This window comes from Lepisosteus platostomus, chromosome 9 (assembly GCF_059453375.1).
Source record: "Lepisosteus platostomus isolate fLepPlt1 chromosome 9, fLepPlt1.hap1, whole genome shotgun sequence".
Classification (NCBI taxonomy): Eukaryota; Metazoa; Chordata; class Actinopteri; order Semionotiformes; family Lepisosteidae; genus Lepisosteus; species Lepisosteus platostomus.
Genome location: NC_142619.1, coordinates 47,111,936 through 47,124,808, shown reverse-complemented (window position 1 = coordinate 47,124,808; position 12,873 = coordinate 47,111,936). Strand labels below are relative to the sequence as shown.

At 37.9% G+C, this 12,873-nt stretch overlaps 1 protein-coding gene across 3 annotated transcripts in view; it reads left to right on the top strand.

The window, feature by feature from the left end:
- The window catches only part of usp6nl (USP6 N-terminal like), an 86,237-nt gene that overhangs the window by 41,910 nt on the left and 31,454 nt on the right, over nucleotides 1-12,873 (top strand). For all 3 annotated transcript variants that reach the window (XM_088645315.1, XM_088645313.1, XM_088645314.1), the window contains 2 exons: nucleotides 3,009-3,082; nucleotides 11,830-11,912. In XM_088645315.1, coding sequence (XP_088501441.1) covers nucleotides 3,009-3,082; nucleotides 11,830-11,912 — 157 coding nt within the window. The remainder of the gene's footprint in view (nucleotides 1-3,008; nucleotides 3,083-11,829; nucleotides 11,913-12,873) is intronic.

Below are 12,873 nucleotides of genomic sequence, written 5' to 3'. Positions count from 1 at the left end.
GAATCTATAAATATATTTGGAATTTTAATGTCCTCGTACTCTGAACGGGCCAACATCAGTTGCTCTTGTTGGGGAAAAAAATATTTTGTGCTTTTCACCTAAATGCGTTTTGTTTTCCAGCTCCATAGAAACGGGCATCTCTGAAAGCACTCAATAACACCAACTGTGTTTGCTTCCTAACACTTCTCTCACTTTGCATTTGTTTGTTTTTGGCTTCAGACAGACTGTGATGCCAATTTTTTTTTTCCACTTGGGTTTGAAAAAAAATTAAGGTGACAGTTTTAAAATGTGAAAACTTCAGTTATTTTGTGTAGGCAGCACAAAATTTGTTTTTTAGGGTTTGATTTTTGGCCATCTCACACCCCTCCTGTGTTTATGCAGGCCAAGAAAGGGAGCAGAAAGTCTGCAAACTAGTTTCAAACTATTTAGTACGTTTAGTATTTTATTCAGGAGGCATATGAATGAGTGGAATACATTACAGTTCAGCTCTTCACCTTCTGAAGGAATGCACTATTACGTGTTCACATCTCCAATCCTCAAGATTCACAGTCCAATCATGGGAAAAGGGGATTAAACTGGCCCAGTTAAGTGTAAGTGTGAATGGTTTCATGAGGCCTTGCAGATCTGTTAGATTCAAGACCACACTAATCAGACCCTGCGCTGTGCTGTGCTGTATGTTGTGTTCAGCAAACCCTGTCAATGGGACTGGAAGTCCAAGGAAATGGCTTTATCGTTGCTGTTCATCAAGCCAACCAAGTGTTAGCCAAGGTCTTGGGAAACATCTTAGTGGTGAGATACCAGATGAAGATTTCCTTAGTGGACATATGGTAAACTAGGTTTTATTCTGCTACATGTGGAATGACAAAATAAACAGAAGTTTATCATCATGTATTCTGATTTCTTCCAAATCAACATGTAATAACTTTATCCTTTTGATTCACAGGCTTTCAAAGTTCTTGGGCAAATTGTGTAGCTACCCCAAAACATTAAGGACACAAACAACACCTTGTTCACTGGCCATGAATTTGAATTTCCATGTAATTTCCACACAGTCTTTCTAGATTATTTTAAATGCTTCTTGGTTTATAGCTTGCTGATATGCTGTGACTTTAAACTTGTTGTCTATACTGTGGTTATAACAAGGGTTATAACACTTGTAATGCAGCTTGGGGTTCTTATCCCGGGGGACATTGATTTTCGTGAAAACACCCAGATTGTGCGTAGCTCTGCCCCCTGCATAAGGGGATGTGGAAGGATGGCAGCCTGTGAAATGTCAGCGATATGTCATACTGGAACAGGGCACAGGTGTCAGAACAGTTTGTGTTTGTCAAGAAGTGCCAGAACACCGCAAGAACAGGAAACAACTCAAAGCGGCTGCAGAAAAGTATCTTAAATGGCTACCCAAAGAATTTGGTGGGCTCAATGGGATGCAGGTTTCATGCAGTTATGAGTGGATATTTAATCCAAAGGGATATGCAAACCAATACAAACTTTTACACTCTGAATTTACTTAATCTGAATGTGTTCCTCAAAGCCTTGAGTAAATCACAAAGCCTGTTTTTATTCTATGATCTGATGTATACAAGGAGTAAACCAAAACAATGTAAATTACATTGTGCATTTCATTCATATTAATCTTGTAATTACAAATACAAACTGTTTCACAGCAGAAATAAACTTTTTGAGTTGTGTAAAGATTACTCATGTACAGAAACATTTTCAGCAGATAGTCATAATCAGTTCAATTCTTCTGCTTTTTTATTGAAACCCTTTAATATACAGTATGGTTATTTCCATTTTCATTGCTAAGCAAAATAAGGCAAAGTGTACTGTATCCAGTTTTGTGTTTTAAGTTTTAATCCCTCCAACATATTTAAATCGAGCCGGAGTATGGTGATTTTGAATTTCTTCACGTATGGTAATTTGTTCAAAACATTTGCCACCTCATTTTGTGAGATGATACAATGTATTAATCAAACTAGGTAATTGTAATTAGAGTAATTTCAGAATTCAACACCTGCTGCACGTATCACCACCACTCCTTAAACATTCTAAAGTTTTTTTGTTTTGTTTTGCCCAACTATACTCTAAAGTGTTAGGTTTAAAGTAAGATGTGCCTCAGATGTTCTGTTTCAGAAATAAGATGTTATGTACAAAGGTGTCTTTACAATGGAAAATGTATTTTTACTTTTATTCATAGCTGCCATAGCACTTTTTTGGTACTAGTGTGACCACTGGCACAATAAAATGAATGATAAGTTCAGCAGTAGCTGTTGTAATGGCTGTTCATTAAACCAGATTGCAATGTGAGAGGATGGGCGATCTAAAGCTAAAACCTGTGCATTTGAACTGTATTTTTTAAACTAAAATGCATTAAACAGGGTGATAACACAATTGTAGGACAACTTATTTTTGCAGTATTTTCAAGATTAAATTTGAAACATCAATACAGTTGTTTTAGAGTATATTGCTTTTGGCACATGCTGTTGCTTTTATGCCACTTCCTGTTTAAAAATTGCTTTCAGGTCATAAATTCCCATTCTACAAATTAACAATGCTCAGGAAACCCAAAACATTTGTTCACTGTATATTTATTTTTACTGACAGCCATTTGAGTGCCAGTGTATATATATTTTCTCCAGTAGGAAGTCAGATATTACATTTATGATAACCCTTCAAAAAACCACAAAAAACAATAGGTTGTTTGAGTTTCACAGCTTTTTCTGGAATAGAGCCTAGTTCCTCTATTTCAAAACTAATGGTTAACAGTTTCTTCAGCATTTAGGTGATTATTTACAGCAAAAGCGTCAGGCTTTGTTTCAGCACTGCACAGAAGCTAGTGGAGCTGCATGAGTCATTATTACAGTATGTGACCTCATGAAAGCGGAAGTCCCTCACCCTGTCAGCAGTACTTTATTTACCCTGTGGGATTTGGTGGGATCAAAGACAAGGAGTGCTGAAGCGAGGAATGGTGAAGTTAATGTCTCCCTTTTCTGGAATTCCTTTAGATTCTGATGCGGAACAGGATGCTGTCGTCAAACTTGCCCAGGAGAGAGCAGAAATAGTAGCAAAATATGATAAGGTAAGTGGTGTTCTTGTCTGGTGTGGACCTTTTGGACTCATCTTCATCTGTATCTTTACTGTTATTGTGTTCAATCCTTTACTACCCTTTGACTTGACATTTGTATTTGTATGTTTTTTTATGTCTGATTGATCTGTTTGCTTACCTTGTAACTATCTTGTCCTGGGGGGGGGGGTGGAGGGTGTTAGTGTTATCATAACAGCCAGGTGTTTGCCCTCTCCTAAATGTTATGTGAATCTTTTTTAATTTCATTTGCTGCTTCAACGGTGTTTGCTAATCCTTCTAACTTGCTATCATATGCCAACTTGACTAGTTTACTAACTACAGCATATTGTTACAAATGGGGAGGTTACAAAAATAGAAAAATATCAAAAATGGCCGAGCAGATGAATAAGTAAATAAATGTTCATAATAAATAAATTCAATAATAATAATTCATAATTGTATATACTCTGCCAAGGATACTCCCTAGTGGTTGGAGTAATTAGAAGCAGATGAATTCTTTGATCTGACACTTTGGTGAAAAGAGTAATAATTCAGGCACACTGGGTTAAACAAGTATTTATTAATAAAGACACTACACACAGCATAAACATACAACATACAAGTTGCGCTGTTTACAAATGTATACACGAGGTGACCAAGAGGCCTACATCCTGACCACCCAGATAAACCCCAGATTGCTACCAAACATTCAAACTCTTATGTACCGTAAGAGATAAAGCTGGCTTCGAAACCAAACAGAATACGGCTTACTGTTAAGTCTTTCTCTGTCAACCAGGATGCTACAAAACCAATGGGCACCTCCCTGTTCAGAAATGCACCCACTAACCAGGAGAAGCCATTTTTAACCAAATGATTATTTACACAGGAAATCGGTTCCTAACAGAAAAACAGACTCGCCAGTTCTCTTCACAAGGTTCAGCTTCAGTTTGGTCTTTATGGATGATCAAGGCAAGGAGCTCTGACCTTCCATCTTTCTGTCCCTTGTTCTTGTGCCTGTGTGACACTTAATCATTAACCCAGAGCTTTATTCACTAAGGCACCAAGGTAAACTTTGTGATTGCTTTGATCACTGAATCCTGGACCTCTCAGCAAAATCTCATTTATATGCGGAACTTTGTCTCTGAAAGTCAACAACATACTACATACAGCAGATGCTCCCTGCGTATCCCTTGCTGTTGTTGTTTGTGCTGAGAACTCTAAAGAGTTGGTTTAAGAAAACCTCCCTTTTCTAAATCTATGCTGACAGTTCCCTAGGTTTTGATTTCCCTGTAGGTGATCCTCTAATTTGGTTCTAATAATTGTTTCCATTACCGGAGTAGGTAATGAAAATCAGACTTGTCAATGATGGCTTGGTTCAGTTTTTCTCGTGGAACATGTGTATAGTGTGTGGACACTTCATTAGTAATTATCAAGTCTATGGGTACTACCTCTGTCTTAAGTGACTGTTGGAAGAGTTGTCGATGTCTTTTATATAATGTTTCTTGTTTGCTTGAATACAGCCAGTGGGGGCTTTGTTCATCTTGAGCACTGCTGTTACTAGGATTGCTTCTCTTGCCTTTTCCGTTACTAAAGTTCAACAAAGTCAAACAAAAATCTTCATTTGCTCTGCCCGAGGCATATTTTTGATGTGTTTTGTCATTTCTACCATTTCATTTTCTGCTGCTAAAATCAATAAATCCTTCATGTAATTAATCCATAAATGACTCTTAAGCCCTTTACACAGTATACTATCACTGTTTATATAAAGACCTGTTTCATAAAGGACTCCAGGTTTTTTGTATGCTCTTTTCTAAAGATATTTGTCTGTTTTTAAGGATATTAGCTATGCTATGCTATGCGTGATTCCAGTGAGTAATTCTATATCTTAGCTCTTGTTCGTGCGTAAAGGGTGTCTCGATATACACTGGGGTTAGGTACCAGAGAAAGGCTACTGATTTTTCCCCATAAGACAAATGTAAAATTCAGCAGCTTAGCCTATGTAACTCAAAATGGGGAATTTCCTCATATTAAAAAAAAAAAGTAATTTGAATTGGTTCTGTATAAGTGTATGTGTTTATAGTATTCAGAGTAAGGACCTTACAACAGTTATTTTTATCTACCGAACACTTAACTGAAAACCAATTTTATTAACATTTCTGAACAGCCCTTCTTTTTAATTTGAGGAAATAAAATTCTTAACTCATTCTTAACAGAAAACCGTATTTATGAGACATTGTTTAAAACCCTAACCTGTCACACACTTTCAAACATTTGTTTAGGGATAATTTTCACATAACCCGTTTTTAGTGTTTGAAAGCGTTTTAGAAATCATTTACATGAACGTATGGGTATTTGCGCACAATTGGCTTGATTAGCAAAGGATTCGAGAGAGGTTTAGGTGGAGCTGGAAGATGAGGATCCCGCTAGAGCCTCATCAGCTGCCTGTGGTTAATAACATCCAAAACCGCCACGTCTATAGAAACAGACGGCACTTGTCTTTACGATGCCGGGAGGTCCTGCATGAGGCTCGACCATGAGAGAATTGGGTTCTTTGTTTTTGTTTTCTAAAAAAAGTCTAATATTGTTTACTTGCCTACTTGAAGTTTGGCATTTAAAATTTCACAGTAGCATTGAGAAGTATCTTTTACAATCAGCTTCACAGATTGCTCCAAGAACATACGGTGTGTCTGAACATGATCCATCATTGCATCATCATGTTCATAAACTCTGTAGCACCAGAACTGTGAACCCCTTTTGGCTGGGAAGAAAGAATCATCATCCCTGCTTTCTCCTTCAAAAGTCGTCTTGTCTAATTCTGTAAGATTGTCATTACCCAGAGGCATAGAGTGCAGTTCCAACTCTTCTTCATCATCATGTTTTCAAAACCAGCCTCCTTTGCTAGTTTGACTGTTTCAGTGTATATTTCCGTGTCCTCAAGCCCTTCAAAGTTGTACATAGCATCTGGATATGGATTTTTCCAAGTCATTTCACCCAGTGGAGACTTCATCACAGAAAGAATTATTTTAGACTGTAAAAGGAAATGATTTCCAGAAAACCTGGACTGGAGAGTCTGTCCTCATCTGTTTCATCGATGAGTTTGCAAAATGTGTGTCACAAAGACCTGGCCTTCAGGCTGCCAATAACACCCTTTGGCTGTGTATTCGATGTTTTCCACAGTCGCAGAAACACAGCTTTTCTGTTTGAAATCTAGGTCATGTGTGCTAGCATTATCCGAGATGTAAGATTTTACAAGAGAGAGCAAATTCCGTTCATCCCACTGCTTGGGAAGTCAAACTGATTCAAAGCTGGTGTCGTACAAGAAAGTTGAACCTAGCTTCTGTATCTGATGGTGCAGCTTGTGGTGGTGCTCAAGCAGTGTGTTCCGATGCCTTGTTTTGTTAGTGGAAAAGGCTGAAAATATGCCCTCAGATATGCAGATGAGAATAGCAATGCAGAACGCAATGCAAATTTGTGCAGCTCTGGGTATTCCGGCCTGATTTTGGTCTAGTACGACAGAAAAGATTCCTGGATTTGAACCTACAGCTCATCGCTTGACAACTGTATCAGCTGATTTTTCTCTGGTGTCAACAGTAACGCACTTGTTTGACAGAGAAAAGGGGCCTTGCTTTTAATGTTTTGGCCTTTCTTGGAGAGGCCTTCTGAAGAGAAATAATCCTCAGAATTCAAAGGCTGACTGCTCAGATGTGAGAATTCTTTCAGGTCTGTGTGTTCACTGGCATTAGTAGGTAAGTCCTGCCATAGTGGAAATGGGTCAAAGCAATAACTTCATTCGCCGCTTTGGGAATCTTGAATTTCTGAGTACTGTTGTGCACATCTGTTTCATTTGAACACATTACTTTTTCACACATTCTAAAGAAGTTTCCAAAATCTACTTTTTGCAGGTCATTTCTACATTTCTCTGTTCTGTGCATTACAACTAATGTTTCTCTTTGGTTGGTAGGTCACAAAGGGGGATTTAATGTGTTGTCTTAATGACACTGAACTTCTTTCCTGTTATCAGCATGCAAACGCTTTGTCTGTCAGCAGTAATACAGAAAACTAGAAAACTATAACACCAGTAGGGAAAACTTTAAATGAAGACTTGTATGAGAGATCAAAAGGTGAAATTCTTTTCTCATCTTAAGTGTTTTGAGCAGATGTTAGGAAAATATTTAGAATGGTTAGAAAATATATAATAGACACTGCTTGTGCTGTTCAGGAAACATTTGTTGGGCTAAGCATGAGTGGTCAGCCTTTTGTCATCTGACCACAGCCTAGAGCACCAGAGGACAGACGTGCATCAAAGACCAGCATGAATCAACTGAAACAGCTGAGCCGAAGTTGCAAACATAATGTCAGCCGGCAGGTCATGAGAAACATTATTCAGCTGCTCAATGATAAAATGCAGCTTGAGTTGCTAAATCCAGCTTCCCTTGTTCATTCGATGGCTGTTTCTGTTCTGCCATATAGATTGTAACAGAAACCTTACTGTATATAAAAGAGCCAATACATTGCTTCCCTCAATTGTATGACTGACCAAGGATAAGAACTGAGGTGCGTAATTATATAAAGTATAATGTGATCTATACTGTATCTAATGTATCTGTACTTGACTGTACTTGTAGAAGGAAAATACATTTTCTAGAACACAAAACGGATTGCATAAGCACATAAGAAAGACTAAGTGAGACTGAAATGTCATCTGTGTGATCTAAGGAGACGGCATGGTGACACAGTGGTTAGCATTGCTGCCTTGCAGCTCTGGGGCCCGGGGTTCAGCTCTGGACCTGAGGTGCTACAGTATCCATGTGGAGTTTGTGTGTTCTCCTCCCTCCATTGCGTGGGTTTTTGCTGGGTGCTGCGGTTTCCACCCACAGTCCAGCACGTAGTGGTAGATCACTTGTCTTCTGGGAAAACTGGTCCTGATGTGAGTGTGTGTGTGTGTGTGTGTCTGTGTGTGCCCTTCGATGGACGGTGTTCCATCCAGGGTGTACCCTGCCTTGTACCGTTGCTCGCTAGAGTAGGCTCCAGCTCCCCCTGTGTCCCTGAATTAGAAAATGAATGAATGCTTTATTAAAGGAGCACGGAGAGTGGCCCTCAGCCACTTACATGTGAAGTGTGATACACGTCTCTGGTTAGAGGAGTGTTTCCTACTGTCTGAGATAAATTCCTTCTCCAGATCCCTGTCCTTGTTTTGGTATTGACTTGGATATTGTCTCTGAATTGGCTTGTCTATACCCCTTTGAATGTTACATATTTGGATCAGAGATCCTCTGTTTCCTTGGTTTAGTTAATGTGTCTGTATATGACAGTTCCCTGAGATCTAATTTTTCTAAGACTATATCATTTTTGTGTATAGTGACAGAAAACGGAAATGGAACACGAAAAAAATATATAGTGCCCTCGATTAATTCAGACCCCGAATGAAATATCAATTAAAAAACATAATATATCAGAATGAGTTACAGAATGGATAATATTGTCTCACATAAAAAAAAATTCCAAACGTATTATACTGTATTTGTAATAGCACTGCACAGAGCAGACTCTTATTTCTTATAAATAAATTCTAGAAAACATAAGGGTTGCGTTTATTAACACCTTTCAGTATTCCAACAAAATAAGTCCACAATAACATTCTGCTCTTTGGAAGTGCAGTGGAAGCCTCTGGAATTGTATAAATGCCTCCCTGGGTTATAGAAGGATGCAATGCAGGGAATACAGTCAGCAGGAGCTGCATCATCATGGAAAAGATCAGAGAGCTCTTTGAAGACTATAAACAAATGGTTCTCGACTTTCACAGGTCAGGGAATAGCTATGAAGTTGAATCTAGTGCTTTTTATTGTAATTGTGTCCGTTATTAAGACATTTAAGACTACTGGTATATGGCCAAGAATAAGACACAAGTGTACATTGCCACCACATCTGTGGCTTCTGAAGCAGCTGTAGATCTCTAATACGCACTGGCACCTTCAGGATGCAAAGTATTGAAAACTGCCATTTAAAACTGCCTGGATAAATGTGGTTCTCATTGCTGGGCTGTAAGGAACAGGCCTCTTCTGTGGGCCAATTACAAAAAGAAGCACCTCAAACTTTTCAAACATCATGTGAACTACGGTTTGACAGGTGAAACATTCTTATAGTCAGATAAAATGAAAATTGTGTTTACGGGACATGATCATAGGCGTTATGCTTAGCTTAAAAAGAAATGTGAAAATGCTTGTGACCACTGTGAAATATTGTGGGAATCTATTATGTTTTGGAGTTAATTTGTGTTTATGGGTCTTGGAGTCCTGGACAAGATCAGGGAAACCCATGAACTGTAACACATTCCACGGCATTCTGGCCAGGCAGCTGTTTTGACTTGCCAAAACCTTCATGTTTAGCTGCAATATGACATTCCAGAAGGAAAATGTCCCATAGTATATAGTCAGAATGACTAAAGGAGGGGTTAACTGTATACAAAATGCAGTTCTTAACTGGCCATCTTCCTACGACCGCAGTCCACTTGAACTTTGGTGATTCTAATTCAAGATGGCAGTTCGTTAAGAGAACCAAAGGGTTTGAAGGGCTGTGGGCAGTTCTACATGGTGGAAATTTCCTAATTTTCCCCACTGAAGTGCCAGAACCTCATACCACATTACAGGAGGTGCCAGCTACAGGAGTGTAAATAAATGTGGGCCTTGTTTAATCTGGACGTAATGCATGACAAATAACGACCCTGCTCTGTGAAAGACCATTTCTGCACAGCACTAAAATCTCGTTATTTTAGATTAATTGTTCATATTTAATTTGGGGGTATGGATGAATTTGGAGGGAACTGCAGTTTCAAGAGCAAAATCCATCAATGAGAACTTTGGAATTGTCCGAACATATTTGAGACTGCTCGTTTTGTCTTTACAAATGGCTATATAAAGTCCTGGGATTAGTTAAATACTGATAGAAACATGTTAGATGGTCTTTCCCTTATAGCCATTCTTATGCTCTAATGTTTTTGCTGTTAACCACACTATGGTTGTGTAACAGTAGCAAAAGAAAGCGTTATTCATTGCAGAGAAAATTGAGTTATTACAAAATCTAGAAAGAAATGTTACCTCATCTCTTCAACAAATGGTTGGCTCCTAACTATATTCTACAGCAAGAAACAACAGGAACAAATTTGTTTTTTGTTGCCTCTAATTTGTGTAGTACTTTAACATTATTATCTCTTACTCGGTTATTATGCATTTGTTGTTTTTCTTTTGTTTTATGTGTCTGCTATTTGCAGATATATATTTGTGGAAAACACAAAGTCCGCCCTGGTTTTGTCCCAAGGAGTGAATAACACCTCTCATTTACTTAAGTATGACATATAAAATATCCAGGCAATTTCTTAGATTTAAGCTGCCATAGCCCTGTAGCACCTCAATATCTGTTATTTTCAAATGACTCAATAGTGATAGAGCTTCTTCTATAAAATGGAACATGTTATTGGTGTCTTCTTTTCTAATAACTTGCATGAAATATTTAACATGCTTACTATCTCTTTGTCATGTTTTATGACTCCCTTTATGACTTATGGCTTTTATTTTGCCTCTGTTACAGTGTTCTTTTCTGTCTGTATGTTGGTTAATTCTTGCGTCTTTTTTAGCTGTAAATCACTCTTTTATTACCTTTCAATCTTGGGCCCTCTAATGTAGTCTATAGACAGATTTCCTTCTTATTGTTGTCATTCTGTCATTATTTCTACATTACACTATTAAGCCCATATTTTCTAAGATGTCAACTTGTTTGTCTTAAAGATTAATTTATTTTCTGTTTTTAAAGTGTTTTTTGAAGTATACTCACCTTCTTCTGTTACCTCTGAATCCCATCTGTTCCGAGTTTATTGCTTCTAAGCTCTCTTTCCTTTGCAGTCTACTATTCTAAAATTACAAGTCCTAGTTTTATACTCACACTTTAGAAATTTAAAGTATGCCATCAACATTTACAAAAACACCTTTCACTTTAATTTTGTGAACTAGACTCATTAAGTCAATAATAGCATCTTCTCCAGGAATTGTGATTATAAACTGCACTAAGAATCTGAGTTATGTGGAAATATCAAAGTCACCCAACATTATCAGCTCACCTTTTCTGCATGCTTTCTGTACAGTATGTTGCTACAGTATAGAGTCTGCAACTTGGGCCCATGTCAGTATAGCTTACATGTGTTAAGTTTTCTAACTGAACCTCCATCCCTCCTATGAAAGCTGTCTTTCCCTATAATTGGAAAAATATACACCCATTACGTTCATATTCATCGCTGTCATCACCCTTGTCATCAGCTCCATGGCTGAAACATTGTTTTTTTCTTCTTCCTTTCTACTGTTCAGCATGGAATTAACTGTTTCTTATCCATGTTGAGCTACTTTCTGTCAATTAGTATCTCAGTATAAATTGTTTTTATAATATCGTGCTTGAGTTATACACTCATTTGACAGCATATCCACTGATACAGTTTAATTATTGATTGATTGATAGTACAATCTGGTTTAAATCATTGGAAGCTTTCAGTCGGATCATCACATTCAAATCAGTCACTTAAACATGCCACCCACACATAATGAAACAGCTTGTGATGTCTAAACATCTTTACTTCTTATTTTACAATGATGTTCTAGTGTGTAAGTGAAGGAAGTTAAACACTCTGGCAAGTACTAACCAAAACGGTCTTTAACCTTCGCTTATAGATTGATTTGACTTTGCCCATTATCATTAACTTTCTTTTCGTTTTATTCCAGGGAAAAGAAGGTGCAAAAGTGGAACCCTGGGAGGATGCTAACTTCCACCTGTACAAAGTCATTGACCGATTTGGATTCCTACAGTAAGACAGTTTATTTCCGAAAGGAAATCTTTCCGAGCAACAGCGAAAGCTCACTTGTGGATACTTGTTTTCACGGGTTTTAATTTTTTTGCGGTGTTCTGTTGTTCGGCCTTCTTCTTTCACAGAGGATCCTGCTGTTGTTCATACTCGGCCTGTTGTCAAGACAGAATCTGAATTTTCAAAGGAGGTCTTCAGCTCTTTTGGTCTTCATATTTTCTTAGGCTTTTAAAACTGATTTTGAATACATTCAAGTAGGTAGCCGCATCAGCATGCGTAGGCAGCAAAGTAACGACAAAGGTTTATTCCATGCTGAAAAGAGAAGAAAAGAAACAACATTTTGGCTGTGAAGCCTTCTTTGGGTGCGTCTCTTCTCTTTTCAGCATGGAATAAACCTTTACTTTTGAATATTATATCTGTTGAATTGTGCAGGTTTGTATGTTCTCCCCATGTTTGCATGGGTTTTTTCCCCATAGTCCAAAGACGTACTGTAGGTTAATTGGCTCTGGGGTGAGAGTGTGTGTGTCTGCCTGTGATGGGCCATCCGGTGTGTATGCTACACTGTGCCTGTTGCTTGTCAGAATAGGATCCAGCTTCTCCTTGATCCTGAATTGGATTCAGTTGTTAGAAAACGGATGGATAGATAACAACTGCACACTGTGTTGCAGCGTAGTCAGGTTTGTTTCTGAGATCGATGACTTCATGTATATTAACAGATGGATGCATGTTTTGTATACATCATTGACTTAATCTGTGTTCAGTCAGATTTAAAACATTGTATTGCCATGTATCATTTCATCTTGCTGTTTTGGTCTATGGTTTTAAGAGGAATTTTAAGTGGCTGTGACTTTTGTAAAGATACTTTATCAATACAGCAGACCATTGATGAGATTCACCATTGTTTTATCACATTAGTACAGTATATGGATATTTAGTTTGATTTCTGAGCAACTTTATCCTGTTG